The 12858-nt window shown below is 48.3% G+C and overlaps 1 protein-coding gene across 1 annotated transcript in view; it reads right to left on the bottom strand.

Annotated features, from left to right (window-relative positions):
• Positions 1–12858, bottom strand: part of TG (thyroglobulin) — a 242494-nt gene that overhangs the window by 212048 nt on the left and 17588 nt on the right. Inside the window, exons 10-15 of the mRNA XM_019931980.3 lie at positions 11517–12104; positions 6529–6768; positions 3919–4056; positions 3242–3319; positions 2572–2684; positions 442–544 (exon numbers count right to left, since the gene is read on the bottom strand). Of these exons, the coding sequence (XP_019787539.2) occupies positions 442–544; positions 2572–2684; positions 3242–3319; positions 3919–4056; positions 6529–6768; positions 11517–12104 (1260 nt within the window). The remainder of the gene's footprint in view (positions 1–441; positions 545–2571; positions 2685–3241; positions 3320–3918; positions 4057–6528; positions 6769–11516; positions 12105–12858) is intronic.

The raw sequence follows: 12858 nt of genomic DNA, 5'->3' as shown, positions 1-12858 counted from the left end.
GGCCCTAAGGACCATGGGGAGTGTCGATGGGTTCCAGGCAGAGGAGGGACATAAACACGTCTGCACTTTACGGACATCGTCTTGACCTCACCGTGGAAACCAGACGGCGGAGCCAGGCTGGAGCCTGTGGTGGCGTCCGTGCTGCACAGCTGGTCTCCCATGAAAGCACCAGTGCCCACTTTAATAGGGACCAGCGCTGGTTTGCGCCTCTAGTTACGAAGTGCAGCCCCAATCTCTGCTGTGTGTATTTCTCCCAAGAACCCACTGAAGTGGAGGAATATTGTCCCTATTTCATAGGTGAGAATACTGAGGCACAGTGAGGATAGAGGCTTGCGCAGCTCTGGAAGTGGTCGAGCTGGGACGTGAAGCCCCAGCTCTTGGGGCTCCACACCCGGTGCTCATGGGTGGGGTAGGGGGTAACGGGGGAGGAGCCATACTTACACTGGGCACTGCCGTTTGTGCCAGGCGGTGTGCCCTCTCCTGAGGCCGGGTCCACACACCAGGTGCTGGCCTCTGACACCTGCAGCCTGGCAAACTCTCCTGTCTGAGACAAAGCCGAGGTCGTGTCACCAAGGGCAGGTGATTTTGTAGCTGATACGTCAGTAGCCAGATGTCAAGAATGTTCCTTCAGAACCACTGGGGATGGTTTCTCCAAGTGGAAGGGGTGGGAGGAGGTGCTGTCCTCTTCCAGACCCTCTACATACATTATTTGAGTTGGTGATTTTAACAACCCCATGAGACAAGAACCACAGTTAACCCATTTTAGGGCAGGCGAAACTGAGGCTCACTCAGAGAGGGAAAGTGACAGGACAACATCCCATAGGTTGGGGAGCGGCAGACCCGGGCTGGGCCTAAACCCATCCAGCCCCAAAGCCCAGCCACTCTCTTGAAATAATGCCCCCCATTCCAGAAATGATTTTCAGCAAGCATCCCTTGGAGAAAGGGAGTCTGTAACACCTGTAACAGGGAATAAAGAAAAGGTAAAAGGGAGCCACCCAAACCCTGACCGGGGCCCCTGTCTCCTCGGCCTGCCCCAGGGCCAGCTGGGGGATGCTGGGGAAGCTCCTTCGATTCACTGGGGAGAGTTTCCTCATCTAAAAAAGAAGGAGGTGGGACTAGATGGACCCTTGAGCACGTTCCTTCTCAGAGCCCTTGATGGAAGAAAACATCATCTCTCCTGAGCGTGTGTAACAGCAGGTGTCGGGAGAGGGCAGCTCCCCCAACCTTCCTGGCCGTCACTGGAGGTTTCCTTGACTTTTCTTGGGCACTTGTTCGTTTTATACTCTGCTGTGCCATGTTCACAGACAAGAAATGACCATCATAACGACACCCGACATTTCCAGAGAACATACCAGGAGGCCCCCCCCTCCCTGGGGGTGTCATTCAGTCCCTGGGAGGTAGGGAGCCCACTGTCCTCATTCTACTCAGAGAGGCCCAGAGAAATCAGGTGATGCACCCCTGGGCGCACGGCTTTTTAGCTACACAGGTAAGAGTCAAAGCCAAGCAAAGGTTTGAGAAAACATGGGATAAAGACTTAAAATTGAGAACACTTTAGCCATTAACGTGAATTTTCTTCGAGAGTTGGGTCCAAGGCATAGCCATCCCGTTTGGGCAGTGGACGTCTTGGGTCCTGTTTCCTGGCACCTGGGTGCTCCAGGAGACAGGCTGGTAAACCACACGATCAGAGGTTCTCTGGGACCTGCTCTGAACCCCTTTTCCCTCCGTCAGAGCTGTGGTTTCTGCCTCTCCTCCTCCATGGGTGAACTCGCCACCCCACCCCTGATGATGGAGCAGACTCTCATTCCAGTGGTAGGGGGCTGTCAGCCAAAATAAAAGATTAAATTTCTCTATAAAACTCCATCATAATTGGGGTCCATGTTTACAGCACCAAACAATAATAATAATGAGGAATAATAATAAGGACACTTTTGCTCAGTAATTTGCAGTTTCACTAACCTCTACACTGCTGATTTCATCTGATTTTCTTGGAGCCCCTTGGAGCCTAGCAGAGTGGGTGGCGGTGTTCCTATCACTCCTACTTCAGGGAAAGGGGCCTGAGGCACAGAGATTGCCATCATTTGGCACCTAAGTGGTTGATTCCAGCAAGAAGCTTTTCCCTAAGAGCTTTCACATCAGTCACTGCACTAAACCATGACAACCCTCCACGGAGCTGCGGAGGGAAATACATTACGTCCCCCATTTATGCTGAGAAGCTAAAATGTGATGAGCGTGGCGATGTGGCAAACGGCCTCAGAAACTGTACATGCGTAGATTATTTTTCAAAGAGTTTTCATTAAAGATATTTCCTTAGGGCCTCAAAACAATCCTAGCGCTAGGGAAGGTTAAAATGTGGCCTGATCTTAGGATAAAACAAAGTACGGAGAAGCACAGAGAAGGTAAGTAAATTACCCAAGTTCACACAGCTAGGGTCAGCCAGGGCTGGGACAAAAACCCAGGTCTAGAACTCCTGTGAGTTTTCGACTAAAACAAATTTTATTGAAAACTAGAAAAATTACCATCCAGGAAGTTCTAGCTTCCCTCTCAACCCTTCCTGGGCCTTCAGAGGCTTACCTCTAAGCAGGTTGGGATGAACAGGTCTTTTGGAGATGGGTTTCCTTGGGAACCAGCCTGTTTCCAACTGGAAAGCAGCGCCCTGGCTCGAGACTTCTCACAGCTGGTGGGGCCTGGCAGGGAGAGAGGGGATCTCTTAACAGACTGGCCATGGGTGCCAAGGAAGGGTGGGGAGCCCAGGTTGGCCCGAGTGTCAGAGCCGTGCATCTTGGTGGATGGAGGTGCCTTATACATAGAGCTGGAAACTCAGAGAAGAAGCAGGCTGAGATTCTGGGACAAAGACCCACATGGGACGTATCATCTCTGACGTGTAATGCGAGCGCTTGATTGCACGGGTCTGAACTCAGGAAAGAGGTTGGACTATAGACCAGATGCAACGTGGCTGCTGAAAGTACAGAAGTGGCAGAAACTGCCCAGGGAGCAGGTGCAGCGGGGAGACCTGGGGCTCCCTCTCCCCCTGCAGCTGCCTCTCTCCACCTGGGAAACGAGGACCACCAATTAGGAAGGGCCAAGGTCAGGGAGAGTCTTCCAGGCCTGGGGACTAGAGGAGGCGTGGTCTGGCTGCCCTCAGGGGCTCGTCTGAAGGGCTGGCCCACGGAGCCTCCCCAGGCTGGGAGTGGGCACCACCCACCAGAGCACCCACCGCCCGGGTCAGGGGGGCTTCTCTTACACTGCGGGATCTGAGGGGAGCGGGCAGCCAGCGAGGTAGGGACGTACTCTCCCTTCCCGTCCACACACCAGCAGTGCCCTGGAAAAGAGCCACAGCCAGAGTTCAGGAAGCGCCCCGAGGGACCTGCCCCAAGTGTCCCGCAATACACACTACTATATATAGAATAGATGACGAATAAGGACCTACTATACAGCACAGGGAACTCTACTCAATACTCTGTAATGGCCTATAGGGGAAAAGAATCTAAAAAAGAGTGGCTATATGTATATGCATAACTGGTTCACTTTGCTGTACACCTGAAACTAACACAACACTGCAAATCAGCTGCACTCCAATAAAAATCTTTTAAAAATTTTAAAAAACTTTCCTCATTTGCATGCATAGCAGTGCCAATAAGGTCCCTCTCCCATCCTCCCATCTGTCCGCCCTCCCCAACACTGTCCACAATCACAGGCCTTAACACCCAGAAACCTCAGCAACCACTCACGTGACCTTTGGGCTGGTAGAAGGCCACTGCTCCCATTGTACAGATGGGACAACCAGAGGCCAGAGAAACTAAAGGACTTGCCCCCAGCCGCCAAACAGGGGCCTAGAGTCCAGCTCACTTGCCCCCCAGGGCCGGGCTCTTTCCTCTAAGTGGTGTCACTTGGCCTCCCCAGGGCGCCCGCCCCCCTCACCAGTTGCGGCGTGGCACTGCACGGGCTCCCAACTTCCGAATGCATCACACTGGGGCACGTAGATGCTGGACCGCAGAGGGGTGGATGCCTGTGGGGATCTGCCCAGGTGGACACGGAGTCTCTGGTAGAAGTCAAAGGCTGGAGTCAGGAGAGAGGAGCAGAGATGTGAGTGCCTGACTGGCAAAGCCCGGGCCGCGTAGGCTCCATCCTGAGAACAGCCACACAGACCCTGTTTCAACATAGGCAGCTTTTTTATTTATGTGACAAACACTTCCACCCAAAATAGGCTCACTGAGCAGTGGGTAGGCACTCACCAGATTGCCCATTAAAAATAAAAATGTAAAAAAACATAAAACTAAAATGTCAGCTGATGGGAATTCCCTGGTGGTCCAGTGGGTAGGACTCTGTACCTCCACTGCAGGGCGCACGGATTTGATCCCTGGTGGGGGAACTAAGATCCCGCAAGCTGCAAGGCGCAGCCAAAAAAAAAAAAGAAAAGAAAAGTGTCGGCTGAAGTTTGAAGGAATGGAATCACTGTTCCTCCTTCTTCAGGAATTCTCATTTAGAGCTGATCAGGTCAACACAGTGTCTTCAGGCACATGAGATAGCAGTGATCACTGATGACACTTATCACACGTTGACTGTGTGCCACGCACAGCTGCGTAGCAGCTACCTTTCCTCCTGCGCCCACCCCTCCCCCTCACGAGGACCTGGGACACTGCTACCAGGTTCTGATGGTCAAAGACACTTTGTGGCCCTCAATCTTTTTCTGCGCTGGGCCTTCGATCCCCGTACTCTACAGGACATGGAGGTTTGCACACCAAGAGCTTCCTCTCCTCTGCAACAGTAGACGTGCCTCTTCTCATTTGCAGGGATGCCAAGGAAAGTGACCAACCCTGGTCCTTCTCTATAGACACTTCCTTTTTTCCCAGTGATGTCAGACATGCAAAATCAGAGCCAGTGGCTTGGTGGAGGGCAACTTCCTTAGCCTGACTTCTGAGGAATATGCCATCATACCATTCAGCGAATAAATCCCTATGGTGCCAACCGTTCTCTCTTCCCTTCCTCTAAATTTCCCTCTCTAACCAATGTGGTCACAACTCAAGGGGCATCAGTCCCTCCCCCTCTCTTTGATTACATCATACCCTGCCCATGCACAAAATTTTAAAAAACTGGTTTCCTGCCCAAAGCAGAATCTCCAAGTCTCTAAGGAACAGAGAAAGAAAGTACCTGGGCATGAGGGGAGGGAAGGAAGGAGAAGAGAAAAAAAGAGGAGGAAAGAATCAAGGGTGGTTAAGCAACATTCTCCAGGTTCCCACTACCTGTTGAGTGCTGTTCTAGGCCCCAGGATATAAAGAATAAGACGGGTGCCTTGTCCTCCCAAAGCCACGGCTGATGAGCAAGAGAAGCAGGAAATAAAGATGGCTCTTGGGAGACTCTCACATGTGGTTAAGGAAATAAAGACATGCGAAACCCAATGTCAAGGTGGCGGCAGACATGCCAGGAACATGAAAGCAGGGAGGCTCCAGCCTGTGGGCGTGGGCGCTCGTCATCTCAGTACAGATGTGAGGGGAACACTGCTTGGCTGTTTTGTGGCCCAAGCCCAGAGAACCCCTGACAGGGAATCAGCTAAGCTGACAAGGGGCTGGGAACTCGGGTCTGCTTGGAGATGGACGAATCGGTCCTCCCTGCCAAGTTGGTGCGGGGTCAGCGAGAGGACTGCAGGGACATGGGACCCTGCTGCCAGAGCAGGCTGCAGGTGCTGGAGGATGAGATGGGGCCCTGGGATGAGACCAATCTAGGCTCCGAGCCTGGCCATACCAGGCAGCAGGGGCATGGGACGGAGGCCCGGGGGCCAAACCACCAGCATCGCATCCAGGCTCTGCTAGTTATTAATTAGGTGAACTTGGGCGTGCGACTTAACCTCTGTTTCCACATTTGAAAAGAATCAAAGATGGGGATTATAGCATCATTCTCATGGAGCTGTTGGAGGACCAAATGCAAAGATGCGGTAATCTGCTTAGCACAGGAAGTGCCTGGCCAGAGGCACATTTCAATTAGTTGAAACGCTGAGCTGTTATTAGGCCAGAGCAGTGTCAGTCCTCTGAGCGTATTTCTGTTACACGCAGGCACTGAGTTGTGCTTTTTGGAATTACTACCTGGATTAGATTCGCTCACATGAGGAAGGTGCCTAAACCCGGAAGTTCCTCAGTTAGGAGGGTTCCTCTCCTTTCCCCCTTGGAGGGGTGTTCCTGAATCCTTGGAAATGGGGGGAAGCCTCAGAACATGCCATGAGGGGAATGGGAGCATTTGGGGCTCACATATTTGAACCTTCTAACCAGAATGCTTGGCTTCCTGGTGGGCGGCAGGCACCATCTGCAATACAAAATGTGAAGCCCTGCCCCCAAGGGGCTCTGCTGGAGGATCGGGGGACATCTCGGAGAGGTGTGCAAAATTCCAGCTTTGGCTGGGATCACAAAAAGCCTTTGTCTTTTCCGGAATCCATGGGCCCAGGGAAACCACAGTCCTGAAGATGACTGAAGAGGAACTAATTCAAGCTCTTGCTTCCTCCAAAGAAGGAACAAGAAACCAGAAGCACCGGGCACTCACTGGACAGAGCTGCCAATCGAATGGCATAATCACTCCCGCTCAGAAACTTCTCCAATAAAGTCTCTCGGGGCAGGGAGAGGCGAGGAAGGGCCAGCTCCTCGTCCGTCAGCCGGATTCCTTTGGCCGCTAGGAAACTCTCTCCCAGAGGGAACCGAGAACTGTTGGAATCCATGACGATCTCTTCTGCTTCCTTAATGAACTGCAGGACACGAAGCTTCACTTGCTCACAAGAGCCAGGACCTAGGGAAGTAAAGACATCACAGACGGATTCATCCACCTCGTGTTGCTCCCTTTGACCCCTTTGAAGTATGTGAGCATGTAGACACACACTCACACACACACTCACACACACACACTCACACAGTCACTCACACACACACACTCTCTCTCTCTCTCTCACACACACACACACACACACACTCACACACTCACACACATATTTCTGCCTCTGCTGTTTCCTTCACCTCAGCTCTTTCCACAACCTGAAATGTTCTTCCTGTTTTGTCTCCACAATTGCATTCACTCAACATTTATGGAGTATCTATTTTGTAAGAAGATTAGTAGTAGTTAATGTTTATTTCATGCCAGGCATTGTACTATGAACATTTACACAAACAATTTAATTTAATTTATTAAACAGCCCAGTATGATGTTATTATTATGTGTGTGTTACAGATGACAAACTGAGCCATGGTGAAGTCATATAACTTTAAACAAGCTCCTAGCTGGCAAATAGTTGCTTCAGAATTCCAGTCTAGTCAGTATGACTCTAGAACCAGTGATGTTGACCAGCTGCCTCAAATGGAAGGATGGACAGATGGATGGATTGATGGATAATAGACAGATAAATGCGGGAATGGATGGATGGATGGATGAGTGGATGGACGGATGGATGTATAGACCACAGATGGGGGAACGGATGGATAAATGGGGGAATGGATGAATGGATGGATGAGTGGATGGATAGATGGATATCAAAAGTTGAAAGAAGGCATTGTAATTTAGTAAAGAGTTATTCTTGTGAAAGGGAAAGAGCATGACTCTCAGAGACCTCTGTGTTCAAATGTCAGCATGATCTCTTATCAGCTGTGTAATAATGTACTTAACTTTTCTGAGCTTCAGTCTTGTGATCTGTGAAATGGGGATAATCAGGGAATCTACGCCATAGGGTTTTTGTAATTATTCTATGAGTGTGGCAGCTGAAGTGGTTGGCACATGTCTGGTACATGCTGTCCTTGAAATTGTTACTACTATCAAAAGCCACCGAGCCATATTTATTTCAATCAATCACACTGAATTCAACAGTGAATGTGTTCAGTAGATTCTTTTGAGAGCACAGGATTACCAGAAACTCTTGACACCTAGGATTTGAAGACATTGATTTCTGTGGATGTTCTTGATCAAAAAATCTATTCTCTCAATCCCACGGATTTGGAATCCCTGAAGCAAAAGTTCACATTCAAAACTCTATGCTTACTGCTCATGTCTTTCAGAATAGACTGAAGATTCCATAACTGGACACTTAAGACCTTTGAAAATCTGGCCCCAATTTGCCTTTAGTCTCTCCTTCTATAATTCCCTCCTAAGTACCCTGCCCCCCTTCCTACCACCTTTCTCCACCCATCCCCAACAAAGCAGACCCTTTCACAGTCTCCCTGACCCGGCACATCTATTTCCTCTGTCAGGAAGGGCTGGGCAAACATCCCTCACGATCCAGAAGCTGATGCCATGCAAATCTTTCCCCAACTCCCCATTCGGTGAGTAGCCCCATTCTCTGGGCATCCTCCGTCGTGTCTTCTGTGTTCACACTTCTGTTCTATCATTTCAGCTTATTACCCGATGACAAGTCAGTTTCTCACACTAGGCTCTGAGCCCCTGGAGGACAGACACCATACCTTTCTCATGATTGTTTCCCCGTCACACGGCACAGTGCTCACAGCAGGTGGTCCATAAATGCATATGAAGTGAAGAAAGCAAACTGCAAACAGGCCAGAGATGGCAATACGGACAGGACCTGACATCATACCCCTAAGGGCAGGAGCCATCATCCCTGCATGTGTGCAGGAAGTTACTGGTCACCTCCTTACTTACTGTCAGTTGTATTAATCCAGTTAGTTGAGGACTTTCTATGTACTGGACCTGGCACTTTCCATCTATTGTCTGCTATAATTCTCACACCAACGCTTTTGAAGTAGTTATCTGTCATAACCCAGATTTTACAGATGAAACTAAGACTAAGACAGACGACCTTTCTCTAGCTCACAGAGTAGGAGGTAACAGAACCCGGATTCAAGATGCCTAGGGCTCTGTCTTCTAGGTCCATCCTTCTCAAACTTTAGGGAGCATTAGATCCACATGAGGATCTTGCAGAAATGCAGATTTTGATTGAGCAGATGGAGTCCGAGATTCTGAATTTCTGACAAGTTCCCAAAGTGGTGCTGATGCTGCTCGAGTCTGATGCTTTGAGCATCAGGGCTCTGAACCAATGGCCACCAAGCCCTTCTGATAACACACCCCTATCAACGAAAGAGTTTGAACATGCACCCCAAAACATGTGCATTTCTTTATTTATAAAGCATATGTATGTACCGGTATAATAAGGTGCTGGGTACAGTTTTCTCAGCTGTTTCAGCTGTCAACAATTAATGGCAAAAACAAAAACAGAAATGTAAAAGGAAGAGATAAAATACTAAATATAAATGGAAGTTCTAATACTTTCTTCCCAGTGGATTATTCTATAAACCCGGGTGGTCTACTCTACACAACCTCACATTACTCAATGAAAGAGATGGTATATTCTAAGTTCAGCTCCAACGCTTTGGTGAATAAGGTCTCAAAGTGAATGAGACTAGCTACTGAATTTACTAGGTGCTTTTGGTATCAGCAACTCAGGCCCCAAAAATTAGATCCAAAGAGGACCAAATTCAGTCTTAAATCATCTAAAAATACAGGAATGTCCCCGTGTAGGAGACCTGACCATTGGTCCAGAGAATCTCAAAAAATAAATGAGACTTCTTATATAACAGTCATGCTGACATCTGTGTGTTGACTTTGAAGGTCAGCCCATTGCTAGGACTTGACATGTTAAAGGAGAATCCTAGTAGTGGGTCTCCAGGCTGTTCAAGATGCCCAGGGAATTACCGTTCTCATCACATATTCCTATCACCAAAAACCCACTTCTGCTAAAGCCTAAACTTCGGCTAATGTCAAAATAGTGACACTAATTCAAAAAAATACATGCACTCCAGTATTCATAGCAGCATTATTTACAATTGCCAAGATATGGAAGCCACCTAAGTGCCCATAAACAGATGAATGGATAAAGAAGATGTGTATACACACACACACACACACACACACACACACACACACACTGGAATACTACTCAGCCATAAAAAAGAATAAAGTTTTGCCATTTGCAGCAACATGGATGGACTTGGAGGGCATTATGCTAACTGAAATAAGTCAGACTGAGAAAGACAAATACTGTATGATATCACTTATATGTGTAATCTAAAAAATACAACAAGCTAGTGAATATAACAAAAAAATAAGCAGACTCAACAGATACAGAGAACAAACTAGTGGTTACCAGTGAGAGTGGAGGGACAATATAGGGATGGGAGAGTGGGAGGTGCAAACTATTGAGTATAAGATAGGCTCAAGGATGAATTGTACAACATAGGGAATATAGCCAATATTCTGTAGTAACTGTAAATGGACTGTAACCTTTAAAAACCGTTTAAATTTTTTAAAATTTTTAAATAATAAAATTTAAAAAATTGTCTGATTAATTTTAACAATAGCCAGAAAGGTCTGGACAATGTTGAACATTGCAAAGGATGAATGGAGAGATTTTATTGGACTTGAACAGCTATAATATTACCTGTAAAATTAACAACTGCTAGTTAGTGAGATTCTGCTTTGGTAATACCAGTGTTGAATCTGTCTGGCGGCTCTTTCAAACTGATGTCATGGCTATTTGGTGGTAAGGCATTTTAGTTTAAGACACAGAGTCAGCTACATTCTGTTTATGTCATACACCATAGCTTTGTTGTAAGTCTTCTGCCACAAAGCTGCACTCACAGGCCTCCTTCAGCAGCTCTTCAATTAGCCCTTGATTTAACCCCCCTCAAGTATAGATAAATAAAGGCACTTTGAAGACAGAAGCTCTTCCTGAGGTCCAGAGCACCTAGCAGTGTCCTTATAAGTAACAAAACCATCACAATATGTGCTGGTTAACCAAACGATGCACCTACTTAGGACAGATTACTAAAGCATTCGCCATACGGAGCAAGAGCCAGGTCATATTCACTTTATAGCCTTCACTGGGCTAAGATAATGCTTTGCACACAGAAGACATCCAGTTAAAATTTGAGGCATTGATTTAAATAATCGATTATATGAAAATTTAAAAATGAATTACATTAACTTTGCCGATGCCTGACTGTGTAGATGTAGGGAACTCACTTCCCTTCTGTGAGCCTCGGTGTTACGGACTGAATGTTTGGGTCCTCCTCAAAGGGATGTGCTAAAGCCCTAATCCCCAATGGGATGGTATTTGGAGGTGGGACCTCTGGGAGGTGATTAGGTTTAGGTGAGGTCATGAAGGTGGGGCCCTCAGGATGGGATTAGTGTCTTAAAAAATGAAGAGACCAAAGCTCTTCCTCTCTCTCTGCCATGTGAATACACAGTGAGAAGGTTGCCTTCTGCAAGCCAGGAAGACGGCTCTCACCAGGAACCGAGTCTGCCGGCACCTTGACCTTCCACCCTCCAGAACTGTGAGAAACAAATGTCTGTTGGTTGAGCCCCTCAGTCTGCTACTCTGTTACAGCCTCCTGAGCTGACTAATACATTCAGTTTTCTCAGTCATACGTTGAAGGGATGTACCTGGCCTTCTCTAAACTCCATTCCAGCTTTGACAATACACTCCCACCAGATACCCATTTTTAAAACCCACAAATTCAGCTCTTCGTGGTTTAACTCACATGCTGGGACCTTGCCGGGCTCGGTCCGGGTTCCTTCCAGCTTTTGACCAGCCTCATCCACACACCAGCAGCTCCGGAGGTCGAAGTGGGCCAGTGGCGTGCTAAAGTCTGAGTAGGGCCCTGGGTATCGGCTGAGCTGGCCGTTTAGGATCTGCCAGAAGACGGAGGGCTCCAGAAGGATGTTCCCTCCGGGCTGGGTCAGGTTCCCTTCCAACACTGCCAGCGGGACATCTTGGACTGACGAGTATCTTGCCAGCCCTGGGAAGATGTCTTGTTGGCCAGTCTCATACAGACTTTGAATAAAGAGACGGAAGTTTCTGGAAGCCACTTCTCTGTAGCTCCTGACCTTCATTAGCAGCTCTGCAGGGCTCAGCTCCTGGCCACCACGGTTCTGAGCTCGCCACTGTTCATACCACTCAAAGGCCTGCTCGGGGGGCCCGTCACATTGCACGCGTCTCCACTGCCCGCTGGCACTGCACTGCGGGATATAGATGCTGGAGAGGGTGGGCAGCATGCTGGGATTAGAGACCAGGGCCCGCACCGTCCCAAGGAAGGCGCGCTCAGCCTGTAACTGACAGGGTGTGGGGCCTGGGGAGGAACAAAGCACAGGTACGTCAGGTTAAGAAGTTTAATAAGCCCCGAAGACCGAGATGGAAGACCTTAACTGTCCAAACTCTATCTAACACCTTATACAACCATAGAGATGCCATCAACCTTAAATTTGTAAGTATCATCCAGAAAGAGAACATCCCCATCACTAAATGAACATGGTTGAGACCAGCTGTTGTCAGCACGGCAGACACGTACGTGGCAGTTCCTTAAGGCCAAATAAATCTCCCTATTCACTCCTTAGAATGGTAAACATTATCAAGACCTTTCTGGACAATTTTTAAATCAGCCAGCATAATTTTTTTTTTTTTTTTTTTGTGGTACGCGGGCCTCTCATTGTTGTGGCCTCTCCCGTTGCAGAGCACAGGCTCCAGACGCGCAGGCTCAGCAGCCATGGCTCACGGGCCCAGCCGCTCCGCGGCATGTGGGATCTTCCCGGACCGGGGCACAAACCCGTGTCCCCTGCATTGGCAGGCGGACTCTCAACCACTGTGCCACCAGGGAAGCCCGCCAGCATAATACTTAAAATGGATAAACAACAAGGACCTACTGTATAGCACAGGGAACTCTGCTCAATATTAAGTAACAACCTAAATGGGAAAAGAATTTGAAAAAAGAGTAGATATATGTATAACTGAATCACTTTGCTGAACATCTGAAACTATCACAACATTGTTAATCAACTATACTCCGATATAAAATTAAATGTTAAAAAAAGAAAACAGCCAGCATA

The sequence above is a fragment of the Tursiops truncatus genome, chromosome 17 (genome assembly GCF_011762595.2).
Source record: "Tursiops truncatus isolate mTurTru1 chromosome 17, mTurTru1.mat.Y, whole genome shotgun sequence".
Lineage (NCBI taxonomy): Eukaryota > Metazoa > Chordata > Mammalia > Artiodactyla > Delphinidae > Tursiops > Tursiops truncatus.
This window is presented reverse-complemented; position numbering and strand designations above follow the sequence as displayed.